General features: G+C 49.1%; 2 protein-coding genes across 2 annotated transcripts in view; both read left to right on the top strand.

The window, feature by feature from the left end:
- Positions 1-7,834: 7,834 nt before the first annotated feature.
- The window catches only part of SLC47A1 (solute carrier family 47 member 1), a 41,589-nt gene continuing 26,157 nt past the window's right edge, over positions 7,835-23,266 (top strand). The window contains exons 1-5 of the mRNA XM_037733591.1: positions 7,835-8,072; positions 16,867-16,968; positions 19,936-20,004; positions 21,430-21,578; positions 22,661-22,703. Of these exons, the coding sequence (XP_037589519.1) occupies positions 7,932-8,072; positions 16,867-16,968; positions 19,936-20,004; positions 21,430-21,578; positions 22,661-22,703 (504 nt within the window). The 5' untranslated portion in view covers positions 7,835-7,931. The remainder of the gene's footprint in view (positions 8,073-16,866; positions 16,969-19,935; positions 20,005-21,429; positions 21,579-22,660; positions 22,704-23,266) is intronic.
- LOC108293505 (fatty acid-binding protein, brain) lies at positions 14,732-15,533 on the top strand. The gene has a single exon (XM_017514942.2). It carries the CDS (start codon positions 14,821-14,823, stop codon positions 15,217-15,219), a length of 399 nt encoding a protein of 132 aa, XP_017370431.1. The 5' UTR covers positions 14,732-14,820; the 3' UTR covers positions 15,220-15,533.

The following is a 23,266-nucleotide window of genomic DNA, read 5'->3' as shown; positions in this document are numbered from 1 at the left end:
TATATTGCAAGGCATATGCCCAACAGAAATGAGAACATGTGTTCACCAAAAGACCCTGTCTAAGAAGCAGCAGCAGCAGCAGCAGCAACCGCCAGCTCTGGAGTCGGGAATTCTGAATCCAGATGTCAGCAGAGCCACTCCCCCCAAAGACACTTGGACAGAATCTTTCTGCGCGTCCTCCAGCTTCCGGCACCCCAGGCATTCTGTAGCTCACGGCCACGTTTCTTCAGTCTCTGCCTCCATCTTCGCTTGGCTTTGTCCTCTGTGCCTGTGTCTTCTCTTCTTCTGGCTTTTATTAAAAAAATACCTGTCAGCCAGGTGCGGTGACTCACGCCTATAATCCCAGCACTTCGGGAGCCCGAGGCGGGTGTATCACAAGGTCAGGAGTTCGAGACCAGCCTGGCCAAGATGATGAAACTCTATCTCTACTAAAAATACAAAAATTAGCTGCGCGCGGTGCTGCGCACCTGTAGTCCCAGCTACTTGGGAAGCTGAGGCAGAAGAATTGCTTGAACCCGGGAGGCGGAAGATGCAGTGAGCTGAGATCTTGCCACCGCACTCCAGCCTGGGTGACAGAGTGAGACTCCATCTCAATCACAGGCTGTAGGGGTTTCTTTTTTTTTTTTTTGAGATGGCGTTTCACATTCACGCTTGTCACCCAGGCTGGAGTGCGGTGGTAAGATCTCAGCTCACTGCAACCGTGCCCTGCCCCAGACATATCTTTTTGAGGCTCACCCCTCAACCCACTACAATGCTGCAAAAAGCCAGGATAGTAGTTTCATTTGAGGGAGGGTTAGTGACTAGATGGCCACAAGGGAACTTTTGGGGTGACGGTAGTGTTCAATTTCTTTCTTTCTTTCTTTTTTTTTTTTTTTGAGACGGAGTTTTGCTCTTGTTACCCAGGCTGGAGTGCAATGGCGCGATCTCGGCTCACCGCAACCTCCGCCTCCTGGGTTCAGGCAATTCTCCTGCCTCAGCCTCCTGAGTAGCTGGGATTACAGGCACGTGCCACCATGCCCAGCTAATTTTTTGTAGTTTTAGTAGAGACAGGGTTTCACCGTGTTGACCAGGATGGTCTCGATCTCTTGACCTCGTGATCCACCCGCCTCGGCCTCCCAAAGTGCTGGGATTACAGGCTTGAGCCACCGTGCCCGACCCAGTGTTCAATTTCTTAATCTGGGTACTGGTTACACAGGTGTATTCACTCTGTGAAAATTCATCAAGCTGTCCATCTATGATCTGTGCACTCTTATTTATATGTGTTGAGTTACAGTGATTCTTTTTTAAAGGAACTCATCAAAAAGGTTGGTAAAAATTATCCACATTTTCTCATTGTTCCCACCTTCCTAATGAAGGGAGTATTGGATTCTCGAAACAGATCATACCCAGGGAAGCGGGACTGGTTCTGGACACCTCGTTTGCAGGATGTGGGGACTTTAGTCAAAAGGGGATCATTGATAAAGTCGACCTCCCAGAAGCAGCTATGGAAATTTCCTTTTGAACAGGAAATATCTGAAGATACCTGCCTCAGATCATTCCAGAGCAATCATGCGGAAAACAGAGAAGATGGTGTGTGGCTCTTGGAGATGACGTTAATGCTGATGGCTTATATTTGCATGCTCAGCAGGGTTCACAGGCAGGCATGGCTGCTCGTGTCTGCAATCACAACACTTTGGCAAGTGGAGGCTGGAGGATCGCTTGAGCTCAGGAGTTTGAGGTTAGCCTGGGCAACATAGGGAGACCCCATCTCTACAAAAAGTGAAAAATTAGCCAAGAGTGGTGGTGTGTGCCTGTAACCCCAGCTACTAAGAAGGCTGAGGTGAAAGGATCGCTTGAGCTAAGGAGTTTGAGGCTGCAGTGAGCCGACATCACGCCACTGCTCTCCAGCCTGGGGTGACAGAGTGAAACCCTGTCTCAAAAAAAAAAAAAAAAAAAATGGAGTTCACAGTGCACTTTACACTCATTTTATCCATTGATCCTCCCAATAGGGATGAATTTCGTGAGGCAATAAAGCTTAACTCTCGCTAATCCTGTGGTGCAGGGTCCAGCCCCACAAGGTCTAGTGGGTGTTCTTTTGTGTGCGAAGACGATAGATCCCAGGAAAGAAAGACACAAGACACAGAGATAAGACAAGAATTCAGCTGGGCCCGGGGACCACTGCTACCACGTACGGAGTCCAGCAGTGGCCTCGAATGCCTGGACCAGCTGCTATTTATTGTATACAAGGCAGGGGGCAGGGCCAGGAGAGTGACTCATCTGACATGATTGGTAGGGGCCAAAGAAATCACGTACCTATGATACGGGGGGGCCACGTGGGTATAGTACAGGAGGTCACGTGGGTGAATTACAGGGGGCCCCTCCCTCTCAGGTAGGCGCTGCAAGGAGGGGAGGCACATACCTCACTATCTCTCTATGCACTTATCAGAAAGATCAAAGGCTTTTAGGGTTCATCTATTCTTGTTTCTCATGACTTTTAAGAACTTAAACAGAGCATCGGGTGGGAAAGTAGAACATGAAAGCGGACAAGGCTGGTGACCATCGGAGCACAGCACCGCGAAGAGACGTTTAAGCCCCTGGGTGTCTGCGGGCCTGCCTGGCTGAGGTCAGGCCTTCCTCAAGAACCAGCCACAGCAGGGTGTTCTCTGAACTCCCCAGTGAAAGGGAGACTCCCCTTCACAGCCTGCTAAGTAACTGGCGCCTTCCCAGCCGCTGGCACCACCGCAAGGCTCCTACTCTCGCCTCCTGATCACTTCTCACAATGTCCCTTCAGTTCCTAATTATATTTCACCCGATTGTCTATATTATAAGGCTAAGATGTTTCTATGCTGTAATACTAAAGATTAATAATGGAGAATAATGATTTACTAAGATTGATTATATAATTATGTGATTGTTTCTAAATATATTTGGTATCATTTCCATAACTAAGTAATCAGTAAATATATCATTGCCGTAACTAAATAATCAGTAAATATATCTGGCATCATTGCTGTATCTAAGTAATCCGTTATTTATTACGCTGGGACAGATTGTGGCTTTAGTCTTTTGCATTGGCACCTGAGCAACTTTCTTCCCACACTGTGGGGTTTTGTTTGTTTGTTTTTTGACTGTTTGCTGGCTTTGTTTCTGTTTTACTTTCTAGTTTCTGTCTGATTCTTGGCCAGGTCTGTTTCTGGCTTGGGTTCTGATTTGCATACAGCGACTTATGCCCTCTTCCATGAGGTTTTCATGATCTAACCACTAGGCGCGCTCTGCCAGACAGCAGACCGAACAGGAATTTGGATTATTGTGGGTGGATTTTCGTTGTGGTGGTTGTTTTGCTTTGTGTGTTTTGCTTGGAGATCCCAATGTCTCCCGGCTCCTCAGTTTTGTCTTTATTGTTTATAGACAGTGTGAGTGCAAGTTACGCAATTAGAAAATGGCTTTTTCTCTCCCTGGAGTGGAAAGCAGCCTTTGATACCTGTAGCTTAAACCAACTGGTTAGTTTTGAATTCTGTGTTTTCCTTTAAGATTTGTGGGCGAAGTTAATAAAACTAAAAAAGTTGGCTCTCTTTCTGTGTGTCTAAGTTTTTATTTATTTTAGAGACAGGGCCTCACTCTGTCACCTAGGGTGGAGTGCAGTGGCATGATCATGGCTCACTGCAGCCTCAGCCTTCCCCCCATACACACTCAAATGATCCTCCCACCTCAGGCTCCCAAGTAGCTGGGACTACAGGCACATGCCACCATGCTTGGCTAATTTTTGTATTTTTTTTTGCAGAGATGGGGTTTCACCATATTGCCCATGCTAATATTGAACTCCTGAGCTCAAACAACGCTCCTGCCTCAGCCTCCCAAAGTGCTGGGATTACAGGTGTGAGCCACTGCACGAGCCTGTGTGTCTAAATTTAAAAAGCCTTCCCCTTTCTTGCCAATAACAGATATTTGCCTTTTATAATCATCTGTTTATACGCTCTCTGCCTCCCTCTCTCCCTCTCTGAGTCTTCATTGAATATCTGTGATCCTCTTGGCTTTGCCCTTTATCCTGGGGCCAGCAGCATCATGGCTGTCACACTTTCAGGCAGAATATTCAGATACCGCTGGGTGTGGTGGCTCACCTGTAATTCCAGCACTTTGGGAGGCCGAGGAGGGTGGATTGCTTGAGCTCAGGAGTTCAAGACCAGCCTGGGCAACATGGTGAAAATCCATGTCTACAAAAACTATAAAAATGAGCCAGTCATAGGGATACCCTACTGTGGTCCCAGCTATTTGGGAGACTGAGGTGGGAGGATCGCTTGAGCCCAGGAAGCAGAGGTTGCAGTAAGCCAAGATCACACACTGCACTCCAGCCTGGGAGACAGAGTGAGACTCTGTCTCAAAAAAATAAAAAATTTGGATACCACATCTGAAGGAGAAAATAGGGGCCTTTTATTTTTTGCCTGAATGTTAGAAATAGGAAATCTTTTCCAGAAATGCCATCAGATTTTCACTCAAGTTTCATGGCTAGAATTGAATCATGAGCTTGGGTAACATAGTGAGAGTCTGTCTCTAATATATATATAAATATATTAAATAGAATGGGGTCATGCCTGTCTTATGTAGGCCCCTGATGAGGAAAATGAGATTCTCGTGACTGGCTAAAAGGAGTCATTTGGGGTGAAAGGAATGTTGGGGAGCTAGCCACAATGACCACCATTAATCCTACAATAAAAAGAGAATTGGGGCTGGGCATGGTGGCGCAGATCTGTCATCCTGGCACTTTGGAAGGCCGAGGCGGGTGGATCACCTGAAGTTGGGAGTTCAAGACCAGCCTGACCAACATGGAGAAACTCCTATCTCTACTAAAAATACAAAATTAGCTGGGCGTGGTGGCGCATGCCTGTAGTCCCAGCTCCTCGGGAAGCTGTGGTGGGAGGATTGCTTGGCCAGGGAGGTTGAAGCTGCTGTGAGCAGAGATCACACCATTGCACACTAGCCTAGGTGACAGAGAGAGACCCTGTAATAAAAAAAAAAAAAAAAAAATCTGATGAAATTTAACTTTAATACATTCTTTTAATAATAAATTTTGGCAAATTAAGAGCCACATATGAACATAATTATGACTATTTATCAAGCATCAATAACAAATTCACCATATCCCTAGTCCAAACAGTCTCCCATTCCCCTAGATGAGTACTGATTAGACTAGGGATATGATTAAACTGGAAGACAGTATTTTATTTTATTTCATTTACATTTTTGAGACGGGGTTTCACTCTTGTTGCCCAGGCTGGAGTGCAATGGTGCAATCTTGGCTCACCGCAACCTCTGCCTCCTGGCTCAAGTGATTCTCCTGCCTCAGCCTCCCAAGTAGCTGGGATTACAGGCATGTGCCACTATGCCTGACTAATTTTTATATTTTTAGCAGACACGGGGTTTCTCCATGTTGGTCAGGCTGGTCTTGAACTCCCGACCTCAGATGATCCACCTGCCTCGGCCTCCCTAGAAGACAGTCTTTTAATGAGGTGTATTCTTTCTGAATAAATTTGCAGATATAATGCAATATCAATCAAAATCCCAACACTTTCCAAGTAACAGAGTTCTTTTTTTAAAAAATTGTTTTTTGTTTGTTATTGAGATAGGGTCTCAGTCTGCTGCCCAGACTGGAATGCAGTAGTGCAATCATCACAGCTCACTGCAATCTCAGACTCTGAGGCTCAGTCAATCCTGTCAACTCAGCCTCCCAAAGTGCTGGGGCCACAGGTATGGGCTACCATGCTCAGCCAACCACGCATTGTTTTAAAAACTATTTATCAGCTAATAGAACTACTTCTCTTCTCCTTACTTTTCTTTTTCAGAATTTTTGTTATATCTTTTCCTGTTTACACTACCAATTACTTTTAGCATCATTCTATTAAATTGTAAAATAATAGAATAAACAAAAGTGAACTAAAACCTAATATATTAATTGAAAATTAATTTTCCTGCTCTACTCTTTGGGAGGAAGTCACTGTGTACAATCCACCTTTAAGGAGTGAGGTGTTATGCTTTGCATCACAAGGAGTTTTTATTTTTGTTGTTATTGTGAAAGATTTCTTCTTTTAATATTTTCATATATGTTATTATTAAAGAAAGGACTGCTATGACTTGTTGAAGAACTTTTATGTGCAACTTTATTAAACCCCTTTATCATTTCTATTAGCTTTTGTTCACATTTTATTTCTTGGGGTTGACTGGATTTTTTTTTTTTTTTTTTTTTTTTTTTTTTTTTTTTTTTTTTTTTTTTTTTTTTTTTTTTTTTTTTTTTTTTTGGAGATGGGATCTCACTATGTTGCCTAGGCTGTTCTCAAAATTCTGGGTTCAAGTGATCCTCCTGCCTTGGCCTTCCAAAGTGTTGGGATTGCAGGCGTGAGCCACTGTGCCTGGCGCAGTCTGGCAATTCTACTGTGAGTAATCCCTTTGCCTTTTCTTTCCTAATGTACATTACATTTCTGTTTCCTGTCTTATTACATCAGTCAGGACTTCCAGAGGACTATCGAAGAACAGCAGTGATCAGAGATCTAGTGAATATCCTCGGATATTTGTTGAGACTCTCAGTTCCTTTGGGAAACTTCTCTACTCCGTACGTGCAGTTCTGGTGGGACGAGACTGGTCACAGATAGCACCCAACCCCATAGGTACAAAGCTGGGTGCATGGTCCAGAGCCAGCCAAGCATAAGACCCTGTTCTCCCACCCAGGGCGATTGTTTCAGAGGTGGGCAAGAAAACTAAGCAGAGCCAATCAGATATTCTCCCAGTTTTTTGTTTTTTAGTTTGGAGCCAGAAGAGAAGAGGGGAGGGCCTTACTTTCTGGTTTACCAGATGAAAGATAGGAATGAGGGTATCGGAGGCCACTGTCACCTGCACAAGAAGAGAAAGGCTGCCTGCAGAGGAGGGAGAGAAACCATATAAAGAACCCCAAGGGGCGAGGAGAAGGGAAGAGAGGGACAGAGATGGGGAGAGGGACAGCATGAATAATCTTGTTTTTAAATCCCAGAATCCAAACTTCCTGATTACGTGACCCAAAAAATTTGTCTTCCGTTTTCTCTACTTACATTGGATCACTTACAACAGAAGGAATTTGGATTTTTACAGAAATTATTCAGGTCCTGGTAAATGACACTTACTAGGTAATGGCCGGTGCCAGGCTGAGGGCAGGCGGCACTGACTCAGGTCCTCTGCCCAGGCAACCCTAATCTTCACAGCTGGCGACGAGATGTTATTTCACCTTTGCAGATGAGGAAACTGAGGCTCTGGGAGGCTGCCTGTGCCCTTCTGAGCCCCAGCCTCTCGTCCTCCCATAACAGACTGATGGATAAACTTCCAAGACGACCAATGGGCGCCAACTGTGCTACTTGGTAAATGGGAGCATGTTGCTCTGTCCTGGTAGGTTCTAAGTTCTCTATTGGAACAACCGATGAGAGGAGAAGAGTATGAAACATCCAAACCAGTATCAAAGAATGTACCCAACTCAATCTGCACAACAAATGCGCCCAACCAGTGTACCCCGCGGGCTGCTAACCGAGTCTTGGCTGGAGGCCTCTGGGTCCTTCCACGCCAAGGCATTCAGAACCTGAAACCCCTAGGAGAGGCGCAGAGCAGGGGTGAGCCCTGGCGTCCGAGACTTGGAGGACCCAGCCGCCGGAGCGCGTTCCGTTAGTTTCCAACAGAGCTTTTTCAAACTTTGCCTTCCAAATACAGGAGTTCCTTGGTCTTTGCAAGACCCGCAGGCGTCCGCAGTGTTGCAGAGAGAGCTGCAAGGGGCGCGCCCAAGGTAGCAGACTGCCGTCCTGGGGCGCACTCAGTCTGGCCCCAGGGCGCCAGGCGCGGGGCGGGCTCTGGGCGGGCGGCAGGGGCGGGGACTGCAGAACAGGCTGCGCTACGCGGTCCCCACAGCAGGCCTCCGCCCTCCCCGGCCGCAGCGCGCCTGGCACATGGAGGCTCCTGAGGAGCTCGCGCCCGTGCCCGCGCGCGGAGGCCCGGAGACCATCCTTGAGCTCCGCGAGGCGCGCCGCCTGCGGCTGTCCGACTTCCGAGAGGAGCTGCGGGCGCTCTTGGTCCTAGCGGGCCCAGCGGTGAGTAGGGTGGCCTCAGTGGGAGACCGGTCCCGGTGGGCTGGGGGCCTGGTGACTCCTGCCTCCGCGGGTGGCTTGGTGGGGTTTAGGGACAGAGTGAGCTGGCCGCAGGCGGGCACCGGGGAGCATCCTACCGGGAGCCAGTCGGGCACCCCCGCTCCTCCTCCTGCGTCCCGGCCGCCCTCCGCTCCGCACCGCACGACTGGGGGCCCCGCGCGGCACTGCGGGCACGGCTGGCACGCGCCCGGGCGCACGTTGGCTCGGAGAGGCCGGCGACTCCCGCCTCCTGCGCCTGGAGACACCGGGGAGCCGGGATATTTGCACCCAACGGGGCTCAGTCAGGTCCAGGCTGCAGTTGCACCCGCGGGTGCCTTCCCTGGGAGCTGATTCCAGCCAACGAAGCGCAATTTGCCTGAACCTCAAAACATGAGGGAACTTGTTTCTTTGAAAAGTAGCGGTAAAAACTTCGGAAGCTCAGCGATCTAAATAATCCCGAGGCACGGAGGAGGGGGTGCGTGGTCTGTCGTGGACTTAGAGCTGCTAAACGATTTCTCCGGAATCCAGTCAACCTCTGCGGAGACCAGAGGCGTCCTGTTCCACCCACTCCCGCCAATCATATGTGAGAGAAAACCGGGGTTTTAATGTGGTTCTTTGTGGGGCCGCGGTGTTCTTATCTGTGGGAGTCTTTTCTTTTTAATCATTAGGTTAGGGCTGTTTCTGCCTTGTCTTCTAAAAGTAATGTGGTTTTAAAAACCATAAAAATTTAATCCTATCCACGTTCCCCTGCCAGCTTGGGTGGTTTTGAAACCGAAGGGCAGGACAAGCAGCAGCCGATGCGCACGTAAGGCGTGAATAAGCTTTTGGCTTTGAGGCTGAGATTCTGCACATGTGTGGGCTGAGGCGCCGCTGCGCCCCTGGAGTGGGATCGGTGGTGTGTGGGATATTGTGACACTCGCTGTGGTGCGCAGGACAGCAAGAGAAATGCGGAGGTCAAAGCCATGGGATGAAGATCCATCAGCGATGCTTTCTCACAGACCGCAAAGAACTCGATGTGGGACCAGGTGCGGTGGCTCAGCCTGTAATCCCAGCACTTTGGGAGGTGCAGGCGAGTGGATCACACGAGGCCAGGAGTTCAAGACCATCCTGGCCAACATGTTGAAACCCCATCTCTACTAAAAATACAAAAATCAGCTGAATATGGTGACAGGCGCCTGTAATCCCAGCTACTCCAGAGGCTGAGGCTTGAAAATCGCTTGTACCTGGGAGGTGGAGGTTGCCGTGAACTGAGATCATGCCACTGCACTCCAGCCTGGATGACAGAGGAAGACTTGGTCTCAAAACAAAACAACCTCATGATTTGGAATCTCAAGACCTGGGGCTGCATGCCCTGCTTTGACCTCCGAAGGTTAAGTCAGGAAGCAGCTGTGCGGATTGGAACAGCCTCTTAACCTCTTCTGGTCTCTGCATATTCATCTGTAAAATGGGGATGATAATCGTGTCTTGTCCCAGCACTCCCTCACAGAGCTGCTGTGAGAAGTGGCTTTCTAAGGCTATTATTGCTTTATTATTATTTTTTTTTTTTTGAGACAGGGTCTTGCTCTGTCGGCCAGGCTGGAGTGCAGTAGTGCGATCACAGCTCACTGCAGACTCAACTTTCCAAGTGGCGGAGACGACAGGCACACGCCATCATGCCTGGCTAAGTTTTGTATTTGGGGTTAGAGACAGGGTCTGTCTGTGCCGCCCAGGCTGATCTTGAATTCCTGGGCTCAAGCGATTCTCCTGCCTCTGCCTCCCAAGAGTTGGGATTATAAGCATGAGTCACCTTGCCCAGCCTGTTATTGCTTTAATAGTACAGCACTAATAACAACAGCAATAATAATAATAACAGGGCAGCTTTCTGAAACCCCTCCCAGTAGCCTGATCTCCTTGATGTGGAGGACCTCTCCAGGTCTCCAGGGATGACCACAAGACTGACCTGCCGGGGACCCCGCCTTTTCTCTGTGTGTACATACATCTATATATGATTGTGTTGCTTACAAATGTCATGCCTATTCGCTGTAGAAAAAATATAGGAAACCAAGACCAACAAAAGAAAAAAAAACCTCTGAAATCTCACCACTGAGAGGTCATTTAGGAACTTTCCTTCCAGTCCTTTGTGTGTGTGTCTCTGCTTTTGAAAATGTGGAGAGCTTTGCCACCTCTTTAGTCTCTGATGAAGTGTATGTGGACTCCCCTGGGTCTGTCTCCCATCTCCAATCCCATCTGCTGTAAAGTTTTCTTTCCCAAGGGGCAGGGGATAAGGAGAGACCACCCCCTTCTGTTTCTATGCTCATTGTCCAATACTTTCTTCTCCAAGTCTCCAACATAACATAAGGAACGTGCCTGTCTGGCTCTCCCTGCTGTAATTTTCTCTCTCATTCACCCTCTCCCTTCCAGATCTCTCAAGTTAACCCTGACCCTTGAGGTCTCCCACTGGGCTTTTAAAAGAGGCCTTTGTTGTTGTTGTTTGTTGTTTTTGAGATGGAGTCTCACTCTGTTGTCCAGGCTGCAGTGCAATGGCGCGATCTCGGCTCACTGCAACCTCCGCCTCCTGGGTTCAAGCAATTCTCCTGCCTCAGCCTCCTGAGTAGCTGGGATTACAGATACCCACCACCATGCCCGGCTAATTTTTGTAGTTTTAGTAGAGATGGGGTTTCACCATGTTGGTCAGGCTGGTTTCAAACTCCTGACCTCGTGATCCTCCTGCCTAGGGCTCCCAAAGTGCTGGAATTACAGGTGTGAGCCACCCTGCCCTACTCTAAATGAGGCATTTGTAAAGATAATAACCCATAGCACAAAGGAAAGTGTGAGCTGAATGGTGCTTACTTCTCAAAAGCTCCACCCATTTTATCCTGGAGAAAGTTTGAGGAAGACTGGATTTGCAAGGGAGAGAATGTGCAGATACCTGGCCTCAGGCACTCCAGCTGTGCCTCCTCTTTGTCAACAGCCTCTCATCACCTGGCTGGCAACAGTTCTGAAAAATAACCCCAAAGACGGACCCCCAGGCATTGCCCAGGATGTAACAGACGTGGGATAGTCTAGGCTCCAACTCAAAGAAATGTTTCCACTTGTGTGGGAAGGAGCTGGCAGGCTTTCTATGGCTGTGGAGCAGAAACATCAGAGCAGGCAGGCAGGTTGAGGGAGTGAGGTGGGGGATCTGGAGAGACCCGCTTTACAAACCAGGACGCACAAAGGAGAAAGTGCAGGCTGACCTTTTGGTTTGTATCCTGCAGGCCATGGGGAAGATATTGATCAGGAAGTAGTTACTAACACCAGATTCAGCAGGAGAAGCCTGGCTGGAGACAGACAGGCCTAGGCCTAAGTGGGGGAAGACCTTCAGGGAAGGTGACTCCTCCCATTCAATGGTTGTGAGGAAGTGGTCAAAGATGGCAGGAGCTGGAAAGAGGAAAGCTGGGTGGGTCCGGCCCCCACCGCCTCTGCTCCCTATTTCCTCCTCTAATCCATCCTCACCAAGGCCTTAGGTTTTAGCTCCTTAAATACCTCTCAGAGGGATCCACTTCTTTATATCTCCGCTGTCATGCGCCACATGGAGCCACGAGTTCTTTTCAAATGGTCATCTGAGCTTGTGCCTCCTGCTCAGAACCCTTTCCTTGGTCCTGTAAGGCCCTCTATGGCCTGGCCCCAGCCAGCCCTCCAGCCTCGTCTCTGGTCCTCATCTCCTGGCCACATCCTCCACCCAGCCTCCTTTCAGTGCCTCCGCCTGGGAAGTCCTCCCTGGCAGACAAGTCTCTTGCCCCTGCCTACCTGACATTAACCTGTTCATCATGCAGGTTTCAGCTCCACTTCATTTCCCCCAGGAACCTTCTCTGACTCCCCTGCCGCACCCCACAGCTCATCACGCACATGTCTTGAGCTATGTTATTTATTGCATTTTGAACGTCTTTCCCTACTCTACAGATGCTCCTTGGCTTATGATGGGGTTACATGGACCAAAAGGATGAGATCATGGATTTTGAAAGTCCTGACTTGCGTGGATGGCCGTGATGGGCTTGCCACCCCCATGCTGGCCAATTATCTTGAGTTCCATCACAAGAGTCATAGCTGCCTTCGTTTCCCCAGAAGCAGGAGACACAAGATGGCCGTTTTATAGTCATGACAGGATGTGTGAAAACACAAAACAAAATACCCAAAAAATACTGGCAACGCATTCCACTGCAGAGTGTCACCTGCCTGCCCTCATGATGGCAGAGCTGATGGGGAGCTGTGGCCCACTGCCCTGACCAGTACTGCAAGTCTGAGACTACACATCACTAGCCCGGGAAAAGATCAATATTCCACATTCCAAGTATGGTTTCTACGGAACGTACATTGCTTTTGCACCATTGCAAAGTTGAAAAATTGTGCAGTCGGGACCGTCTGTACTGTGGGTCCCATGGGGTGGGAGTGGAGCAGTGGTGTCTAACTCACACCTGTCCCCCCAGCACTTGGATGTACTTTGTGCTTCAAAGACAGTGGCCGTAAGTAACCATCTGAGTTGAGATTGAGAGTCACGTGGCTGGGCTCCTTGCGAAAACTCCAGGGCTGTGCTTCCTCACATGTAAAAGAAAGGTGGGGGGGGGGCTACCCCAGGTGACCTCTCAGTTTCCTTCCGGTGAGTGAACTTTCAGCAGTCATGGGAGGGGGTAGGAGAAGCGGTCTGGAGGCGCCTTGCCCTGGAGAAAACCCTCTAAAGCTGCCAGGTGCTGAAGGTTTTTAATCTGGCTGCCAAGCTTGCTTATTGTTGTCTGGCCAAAATCTGAGCAGGGTCGCAGTGACAAGAAGTGATGGAAGCACAGTCAGTCTGGCAGGGTTTGGCAGGGTCTCACTGTGGCACCCAGGCTGGAATGCAGTGGTATGGACTGCTCACTGCAGCTTCAAACTCCTGAACTCAGGTGATCCTTCCTGCCTCAGCCTCCTGAGTGGCTGGGATCGCAGGTGCGTGCCACCACACATGCTATCTTTGGTATTTTTTTCTAGAGATGGGATCACTACAAAATGTTGCCTGGGCTGGTCTCGAACTCCGGGGCTCAAGCAGTCCTCCCGCCTCAGCCTTCCAAAGTCCTGCAATTGCAGGTGTGAGCCACCGGGCCCGGCCCACTCTGGCAATTTCTGTCATTCATTTGGTTCTGTCCAAGCCACTGCCAGTTCAGGCTGTTCTTCAGACAGCAGCTGCTGGGACAGCTAGTGGAACAGGCCTTTGTTCAGAATTGGTTCATTCCCTGGGCGCAGATATGCGTCTGCGACAGCACAGTCCCAGAGGGTCTGGAGCATGCTCAAAATGTGACCCAGGACCCCATGCACCTAGCCTGGGTGTGTGTGAGGGAGTGTGGGGACATGTTGAAATGAAGATTCCTCAGCCCCACCAAACTCCTGGGTCGTTTTTTGTTTTTTGTTTTTTTTGAGACAGAGTCTCTCTCGGTCACCCAGGCCAGAGTATAGTGGTGCAATCTCAGCTCATTGCAACTTCTGCCTTCAGGGTTCAAACGATTCTCCTGCCTCAGCCTCCCAAGTAGCTGGGATTGCAGCCACACACCACAGCACCCAGCTTATTTTTTGTGTTTTTGGTAGAGAACGGGGCTTTGCCATGTTGGCCAGGCTGGTCTTGAACTTTTGACCTCAGGTGATCCACCTGCCTCGGCCTCCCAAAGTGCTGGGATTATAGGTGTGAGCCACTGAGCCCGGCCTAGCCTCCTGGGTCTTGTGATGGGCCAGGGCACAGGCTCCCAGGTGACCCTTGTGTACATGATTCACAGTCTGTGGCCAAGTATTTACCCAAAGGGCTTGAAACCAGGATCTGAGAAGAGGTTAGCAAATCCGGACTCAAGCTGAGATCCCAGGCACGGACGTTCAGGATGGACTGCCTGACTCAGGCAGTCGGAGCACAAGGTTGTTGCCGTAACCCCGGCAGAGCCGCAGCAGCTCTCAAAAAAAAACGTTTTTGCTGGCATTGACATTGAAGGTGCATCTCACCTGGATTAGTTTAGCTCAGCTCGACTTCCTGGCCTTTTGTATCCAAGACATCCAATGATTCTCACCCTTGGACCGGCCCCCACCCAAGTGAGAAAGATGTTCAGGGTGATGCAATTTGTGATGGCAAAATCTGGGAGGGACTCCAAAGGCTGAGCAGTAGGGGTGACTGAGGACATTTCCATACGAAGCCATGAGAAACAGCTCACAGGTGGCCCGCAGGGAGGCAGGGAACCGTGGAGTAGAAACGCGATGTTCCACGGGGAAGAAGACAGATTCTGTGAACACAACCGCTTGTGACAGATGATGTGCAAAGGCTTAAAGCGCAGTAAGCTGGAAAGATTTGGAAGTGATGCGGAGTTCACACATAGAAAGGACCCTGTGGCCTTTAAAGGTACATGAATTCACAATTGAAACAGACACCAAGCTCCGCCTAATGAAACCACAGGGGACATCTGTAAGGGTGGTGACAACGCCTAAATCATGTGTCACCATTGCTGGTACAGGCCTACGGGACGTCCACTGGCTCTAGCTCTAGATTCTACAGCATCTGGTTCTTCATGTCAGCCTTTTTGATTGGCACCTCCACCCCACGCCTTTTTTATTCCCGTCTTCAGCCTTATTTTGGATTACCCACGCAGGGCCTTACAAAAGTGCTCCACCGATAAAGGGTCTTCTGAACTGCAGTGGCAATTAGACCAGAAGATCCTCGCTCTTGTCTTAAAGAGGGGAAGGGGCAAGGATGGTGGAGGCTTTCTGTGCTACCTGGAAACTGACAGACAGTCAGAACTTCGATGAGTACATGAAGGCTCTAGGTGTGGGCTTTGCCACTAGGCAGGTGGGAAATGTGACCAAACCTACAGTAATTATCAGTCAGGAAGGAGACAAAGTGGTCATCAGGACTCTCAGCACATTCAAGAACACGGAGATTAGTTTCCATCTGGGAGAAGAGTTTGATGAAACCACTGCAGATGATAGAAACTGTAAGTCTGTTGTTAGCCTGGATGGAGACAAACTTGTTCACGTACAGAAATGGGATGGCAAAGAAACAAATTTTGTAAGGGAAATTAAGGATGGCAAAATGGTTATGACCCTTACTTTTGGTGATGTGGTTGCTGTTCGTCACTATGAGAAGGCATAAAAAAGTTCCTGGTCTGGGCTTAGAAGAGCTCTTCAGTTTTGCTGTTTACTCAAGTCTCAGTGCTATCCTATTACAGCATAGCTGATCATTAATTAGAAGGTTATCCTTGGTGTGGAGGTGGAAAATGCTGATTTAAAAGTTTGTTACTCCAAGCAACTAGCCCACTTTTAATCTGAAAATGAATCATGTTTTATAATTTGAATTAAAATTTTGTACCCCCTCTTTTTTTTATAAACAAGTAAATACATTTTATAATTTCTTTTGGAATGCAAATCAAATCTGAATAAAATCTTACACGTGAAAAAAAAAAAAAAAAAAAAAAAAAAAAAAAAAAAGTGCTCCACCTGCTCAGTGGCCGGGCGACTGTTGGAGATGACATTCACACCTGGCTTCTGTGGTAGAGAGGTGTCTGGGTCACGTAGACGATGATAAAAGAAAGATACATCCGCTACCACACACACACGAACAGGCTTTGCATGCTTTGAAGGTCTGGGCCCATCACAGGAGTTGAAAATGGTCTCTCCCTAGGTGTGGATTCTGGGGAGGAAAAGAGGGCGATGATGGGAACCATCATGGCTCAGGGGCCTGAATTTGGAGGTGGTTGCAGAGCTGGCAGATGGGCTGTGTGTGAGCCTGGTGGAGGTCAGCTCTAGAAGCTAAGTCACTGGAGCCCTAGGAAGAGGGACTTTTCTGTGGGCTCAGCACAGTGGAGTCTGTACTCCTTGAGGGCGGTGAGAGGCGGCCTTGCAGCTGGACCAGCAGCAAGCATCACCAACTCTGGGGCGTCAGCTTCAGTGAGGGCCCCATGGGGTAGACGTAGGCAGCAGTGGCAGCAGCAAGTCCTAAGGCACCCATCCTCTCCTCCTAGGGAGCAGGGGTCATGTGAACCCCCCTTTTGGGCCACGTAGCCTGCCAGGGGAGAGGGGCTTCCCCAAGAGAGATACTGGACTGCCCGGGTCTGGTGGGTGGGGGGCAGGTGATTAAAATCTGGTGATTTTAAGGTAACCTCCAGAAATAAGCTCGTTATCCAATGGTGCACTGAAAGCGCTGTGGAGCAATTCATAGAATTGCCCGCTGGAATTTCGAGGAAGAAATGGCTCAATATTCCAGAAATTGCCTTCACATCTGAGGCTTCCTAGAATGCGAAGTGCTCAGTGGGCCTCTTCTGTTTCCCCCTGAGAATCCCGATTCCACCGGCACTCCAGGTGGACGATCTCATCGCTATCTTCAGCTCCTCGTCTGCGGACTTCCTAGCTGGAGTGGGCTCTTGCTGTTGGATCCCATATTCTCTCCAGTCCACACTAGGAATCTTGGATAACAAGGGCATTATCCCAGAAGGCAGCCTCTGCAGATTTCAGAGGAAACTTAATGTGCTCTGTAGCTTGAGAAACTGAAGTGAAAAACCGAAAAGGCTGGGAGCTTCTCAAAAAAGTGGTTCTGACCCCATGGTTGCAAATAAATGTTTTGAGATCTCAAGAGGCCCCCACCCCCAGCCCCAGAAATTGTACATTTGCCTATGACAGGCGGCAGAGGCTCACTGAAGCTGGGTTTCTTTACTTCTGACTGGTGTCGGGGTCACCCCTGGGGCCCCAGGCTTTCCTGCGATGGTGGGCACTCACCTCCCTTCCCATTCCCCTCTCTTTCCAGTTCTTGGTTCAGCTGATGGTGTTCCTGATCAGCTTCATAAGCTCCGTGTTCTGCGGCCACCTGGGCAAGCTGGAGCTGGACGCGGTCACGCTGGCGATCGCGGTACGTGGTGGCTTTCTGACAGGTTTACCAACGCTGCCTGTGTTTGTCTCCTGCTGCTGCTGTAACCAATCACCAAAAGGTCGTGGCTGAAACCTTCACAGACTTATTCTCTTACAGTGCTGGAGGGCAGAAGTCTGGAGTGGGTTTCACGGGCTAAAATCAAGGTGCTGCAGCCTTAATTCCCCTTTGCCATATAACCTCGCAGATTCCTAGCTTCTGGGGATTAGGATGGGAACATCTTAGGGGGCATTATTCTGTCTACCACATCCTCTTATTTCTGTTTTTTATTTTACTTTATTTATTTATTTTTTTTTTTGTGATGAAGTCTCGCTCTGTCGCCGGGCTGGAGTTCAGTGGCGTGATCTCGGCTCACTGCAAACTCTGTCTCCTGGTTCAAACGATTCTCTTGCCTCAGCCTCCCAAGTAGCTGGGGTTACAGGTGTGCACCACCACACTTGGCTAATTTTTGTATTTTTAGTAGAATCGGGGTTTCACCATGTCGCCCAGGCTGGTCTCAAACGCCTGAGTTCAAACAATCCACCTGCCTTGGCCTCCCAAAGTGCTAGGATTACAGGCGTGAGCCACCGTGCCCAGCCATCATCTTACTTGTGATTCATGGTGCTCTGATTCCCACTCTTGGTCCCACAGTTCGGGGAAGGGAACAGTAAAAGGGGAGTTCAAGTCTGACTTCCTCAGGAGGAAGTGACTCCCCCCATGCTCCCCACTCAGTTGTCTGTCTTACTGAGAGTCCTAATCTAGAAATGGGTCTGGAAGGCGAAAGTCCATATCTTTGTGTCCAAATTTAAAATTGAGAGGAACTCCAAATCCTCTCCGTATTGTAGATGCAAACCCCCCAAACCAGAGACATATCGTCCATCTCAGCCAGGAATTGTCAACTGGCCATGTGAGGCCGAAGGGTTTGGTTTGTCTAGTTTGGGTGTTTCTACAAAAGTGGATTCAATGGCTCTTTGATGGATGCATTTCCCCTTTGCTCCAGCCCTGATGGAGACACACTTTCAGTTATCTGCCTGGTCTCACCAGGCATTACATTTGCTACCTGTGAACTATGCAAGACTGCTGGGAATTAGTCACCAAATGTATGTGGAACTAGCTATGAGTACATATGGCTTATTTTATTTTGGCTTTAGGGGACAACATGGACAACCCCAGGCTTAATTATCCGTTGTTTTTACAAGGCAGAGTCTTGCTCTGTCGCCCAGGCTAGAGCACAGTGGCATGATCTCAGCTCACTGCAACCTCCGCCTCTTGGGTTCAAGCAATTCTCCCTGCCTCAGCCTCCTGAGTAGCTGGGATTACAGGCGACTGTCACCTCGCCTGGCTAATTTTTGTGTCTATATATATATGGTTTCACCTTGTCAGCCCAGGCTGTTCTAGAACTCCTGACCTCAAGTGATCTTTGGAAGACCTCGGCCTTCCAAAGTGCTGGGATTACAAGGGTGAGCCACCGCCCCCAGCGCCCGCCCCATTTTGTTTTTAAGTATTGTATTTGCAATAGAAGGGAAGACAGAAATGCACTTAGCAAGCCTCAGCAGGTTCTCTTTGGCCAAGGAATTACAGGATGTGGCCAAAGGCTTATCAAAGTCAGGGCTTCCAGGCTGGGTGCAGTTTGGGCTGTTGCCCACGGGTTCCCTGCTGTAGAATCAGGTGGAGGCACCAGGTTCCAGAAGGGGTATGCGTCAGACATCCTGTGATACCACTCCCTGGTTTGGGGGCACTGCCCTGGGCTCCCCGAAGCTTTAGGGTTTGCTGCTGACCCTTGGTGAAGGTGAGCACATCTAGAAAGGCTCTGGCACTAACCTGGACTTCAGACTGCCTCTGCACTCCCAGTGCCCTCCAGGGTAAGGACGCGGGCCATGCTAGGTCTCCAGGAGGTGGACTCTTCTGTGCTGCTGTGTCATTGCATTCCAGTAAGCAGTGTCCCTGAGCCCCGAAATTGGAGAGCAAAATGACTTTTAAAAGAGAAAGTCTGGGCAATCACCTCTGGCCTAGACTTTTCTTCCCCTTCCAAGCTTGTGCGTGTCCTTTAACCTAGCCAAAACTTATAGCCATAATAGGTTTGTCACCTTGCTCATGGCAAGTCAATACGCCAAGATGCCAGGTTGCAACAGTGAAAGAGGTTTAATTGTAAGGCCACTGGATGAGGAAACCTCAAATCTGTCTCCCTCGAAGAGTTTAGGGCTAGGGTTTTTAAGGGTTTTCGAATGGGCTGAAGTGTGATTGTCGATTGGTTGAAGAGTGCAGTGTGAAGTCATGCGATTGGTTGAAGAGTGCAGTGTGAAGTCATGCGACAGGGATGTGAAGAAACTGTTCTCATGCTGATTCAGTTCCTTTATGGGGGTCTTGACACAGGTTGGTGTACAGTGGTGTAATCTCGGTTCACTGTAACCTCTGCTTCTCGGGTTCAAGTGATCCTCCTACCTCAGCCTCAAAAATAGCTGGGACTACAGGAGCATGCCACCATGCCTGCTAGTTTTTGTACTTTTTGTAGAGATGAGATTTCATCATGCTGCCTGCGCTGGTCTTGAACTCCTGGGCTCAAGCGATCCTTCCACCTTGGCCTCCCAAAGTGCTGGGATTACAGGCATGAACCACCGCCCTGGGTCAACAATTCTTAAACAATAGCCTTGTGATTGTGACACCAGAAATCCCATCTGTAGGAACAACGGGGATGTACATGGTCAGTGTCTGGTGCCACGTGACTTTCGGTTATAAGGAAGTGGGTCAAAGTGCAGCCTGATGAATACTCTAGTTCCGTCCAGAATTTTTGTTAAACCTGTGAGAATGGCCTCAGTCTGACTGGGGGCCTCAGGCAGCTAACAGAGTTGATAAAATTGCCTTGTGAATGCTGAAGGAGGAGCTTTGCAGGCTCTGATCAACACACGCAGGGATTTAATCTTCCTTTCTTTCTTTAACTCTGCAAGTACTCATCTCTGGGTTTGTTTACAGGTTATCAATGTCACTGGTGTCTCGGTGGGATTTGGCTTATCTTCTGCTTGTGACACCCTCATCTCCCAGGTAAATGGAAGTGGCCACACGCTCACAGTGACCTCAAATACCTTTTCTCCAGTGTAGATGGCAGAGCCCCACTGGCAACAAGAGCCCAGCAGCAGCACCTGCGGTGTCTGTCTGCCAGCGACTCCGCTTCTCCTGGCCTGCTTTATTTGAAATGTCACTGGGTTTCTTTCAGCCTTGTAAACTAGTGTTTGTCTGCACGACTGTCTTACACTGTATGTTGAACAAATAGGGGGCATTTTGTAAAATTCCCCTCTATCACTCCCCACGTGTTTGGTTTGAATTTGGTATAGTTCTGTGGTTCTCTAAATTGAGCGTGCATCAGAGTCGCTTGGAGGACTTCTTAAAACCCAGCTTTCCTGTCCCCACCCAGTGGCAGGCTGGTAAATGTTCAGCAACCAAGTCTTGGGGGAAAGGGGGAAGAGAGAAACACGTGACTGGCAGTGTTTGCCAATTTCAGGTGTGTAAGTATTTCCTCTGGTTAATTTCAACCCACGAGAGATGTCACTGAACATGGAGCTGGGGGAGATGCGCACAACTTGAGAAGATGTGCAAAATTTGGCTGTTTTGTTTGGAGACACAGTCTTGCTTTGTCACCCAAGCTAGGCTGCAGTGGCACACCCACAGCTCACTGCAGCCTCGAACTCTTGAGCTCTAGCCATCCTCTTGCCTCAGCCTCTCAAGTAGCTGGGACTACAGGCATGCACCACTACACCCAACTAATTTTTTATTGAGATGGGGTTTTACCATGTTGCATAGGCTGGTCTTGAACTCCTGGCCTCAAGTGATCTGCTCGCCTCAGCCTCCCAAAGTGCTGGGATTACAGGCCTGAGCCACCTTGCCTGGCCAACCTGCTGCTTCTTTCTTTTCTTTTCTTTTTCTTATTTTATTTATTTATTTATTTTTGAGTCTTGCTGGAGTGCAGTGGCAGGATCTCGGTTCACTGCAACCAGACTCCTGGGTACAAGCAATTCCCCTGCCTCAGCCTCCTGAGTAGCTGCAGTTACAGGTGCTCACCACCACGCCCGGCTAATATTTTTTTTCCAGACAAGAGTCTCACTCTGTCACCAGACACCAGGCTGGAGTGCAGTGGCGACCTTGGCTCACTGCAACGTCTGCCTCCTGGGTTCAAGCAATCCTCCTGCCTCAGCCTCCCGAGTAGCTGGGACTACAGGCGTGCGCTACCACGCCCAGCTAATTTTTCTGTATTTTTAGTAGAGACCAGGTTTCACCATATTGTCCAGGATGGGCTCCATCTCCTGACCTCATGATCTGCCAGCCTCGGCCTCCCAGAGTGCTGGGATTTCAGGCATGAGCCACTGTGCTCAACCCAACCTGCTTCTTTATGAGGCATGACTGAAGGCTTCTGGGGGACGGCGGGGTGCTGGGTCCATGCTAATGGGCTCATTTTGGCTGTGCTCACCCCAGACGTACGGGAGTCAGAACCTGAAGCACGTGGGCGTGATCCTGCAGCGAAGCGCGCTCATCTTGCTCCTCTGCTGCTTCCCCTGCTGGGCGCTCTTTCTCAACACCCAACACATCCTGCTGCTCTTCAGGCAGGACCCAGGCGTGTCCAGGTAAGATGGGACCTGTTGTGGCGGGACTGGGTGTCCATCCCACAGAAAGTTCATCCCGTCTGGGTGCAGCCAAGGCCAGGGGCAAGGCTGCACACCAGAGTGGTGCTAATCTCTCCTTGGATGACGTCTTCTAGGTCTCAGTACTTTTCACATCTGGCACCCAAGATGTACCCACTCCCCTCCTGGGTGACCTGCATGGCTGAGAGTTTTGAATGAAAATAGATTCGTAAGCACCCTCCATGTGGATGGTAGTTTGTGGCGTTTGCTCAAAGTTTAGTATATCTTGACCCTGGTTGATATTAAAATCAGCTGAGTGCTTTCAAACCCACCTGTGCCCTGGTCCCCACCTCCCAGGATTCTTTTTTTTTTTTTTTAAATGGTGTCTCACTCTGTTTCCTAGGCTGGAGTGCAGCGGCGTGATCTCTGCTCACTGCAACCTCTGCCTCCCGGGTTCAAGCAATTCTCCTGCCTTAGCTTCCCGTGTCGCTGGGGCTACAGGCGCTGGCCACCATGCCCAGCTAATTTTTGTAGTTTTAGTAGAGACAGGGTTTCACCATATTGGCCAGGCTGGTCCCGAACTCCTGATCTTGTGATCCATCCACCTTGGCCTCCCAAAGTGCTTGGATTACAGGTGTGAGCCACGTGCCTGGCCGGGTAAGAGCTTTCAAAGCTCTTATCTAGATCAGTGGCTCTGAACCAAGGAGACATTTGGCAATGTCTGTAGACGTTTCTGGTTATCACAGCTGGCAGTAGGGGGTACTCCTGGTAGAACCCAGGAGACTGTGGGACATCTTGCTGTGCTCGGGACAGTACCCCACAACAGGTGGAAAATTACCTGGTGATGGTGCTGAAATTGAAAAACCCTTCCTAAACATAAAGACACAAAAGAACCAAGAAAGGTTATCTGGGTTTTAAGATGACAAGCTTTATATGTAAATTTTCACATTTACTCCAGCAATGTAAGCCCTTTAATTTTGAAAGAGCCAAGAATGCAAACGGCAGTTCTAGTTATTTTCTTCTGCCTACTTTTCCCTTGAAACCAAGGCCTCCGTCACAATTTTTGTTTTCTTTTTGTTACTTAGGCTTACTCAGACCTATGTCACGATCTTCATTCCAGCTCTTCCTGTAAGTGCTCAAGGGCTAAGAGTTTCCCTTCTTGGGGTCTGTGGGTGCAAGGCAGCCGCCATGTCTGTGAGCCCAATGTATTGGCTCAGTCTTAGATGATTCTCTTCTGTGGCGTTGGTGCCTTCGAGGAAGCCTGTTTTTGTTTATGCCTGTTAAAGGCAAAACAGATGTTCATCTCAAAGAACACCAAGATCGAGGCTACTCCAGGAGGCCTGGAGTAGAGCTGGAGAGACTTCCAGAATCATCCATGGAGAAAAATGCAAACTTTTATTTTAAACAAGAGCAAAGTTTCACCCATTTCACAACACCTGAGGGTGTCACTTAGAACCTTTAGACTTTTTCTGGTCTGCTGAGTTTGACCACACAGAACCATAAGCATGGGTTAACGTTTGACACAGCAGTGTGTGGTCAATGAACAATGATAGCTAAGTGTTTTTTCCTTTTCTTTTCTTTCTTTCTTTTTTTTTTTGAGACGGAGTTTCGCTCTTGTTACCCAGGCTGGAGTGCAATGGCGTGATCTCGGCTCACCGCGACCTCCGCCTCCTGGGTTCAGGCAATTCACC

The sequence above is a fragment of the Cebus imitator genome, unplaced genomic scaffold (assembly GCF_001604975.1).
Source record: "Cebus imitator isolate Cc_AM_T3 unplaced genomic scaffold, Cebus_imitator-1.0 Scaffold538, whole genome shotgun sequence".
Lineage (NCBI taxonomy): Eukaryota > Metazoa > Chordata > Mammalia > Primates > Cebidae > Cebus > Cebus imitator.
The sequence above is the reverse complement of the archived record's forward strand: the minus strand, read 5'-3'. Positions and strand labels throughout refer to the sequence as shown.

Coding starts and splice junctions, on each gene's coding strand:
- LOC108293505 (XM_017514942.2), top strand. CDS start 14,821: ATGGTGGAGGCTTTCTGTGCTACCTGGAAACTGACAGACAGTCAGAAC.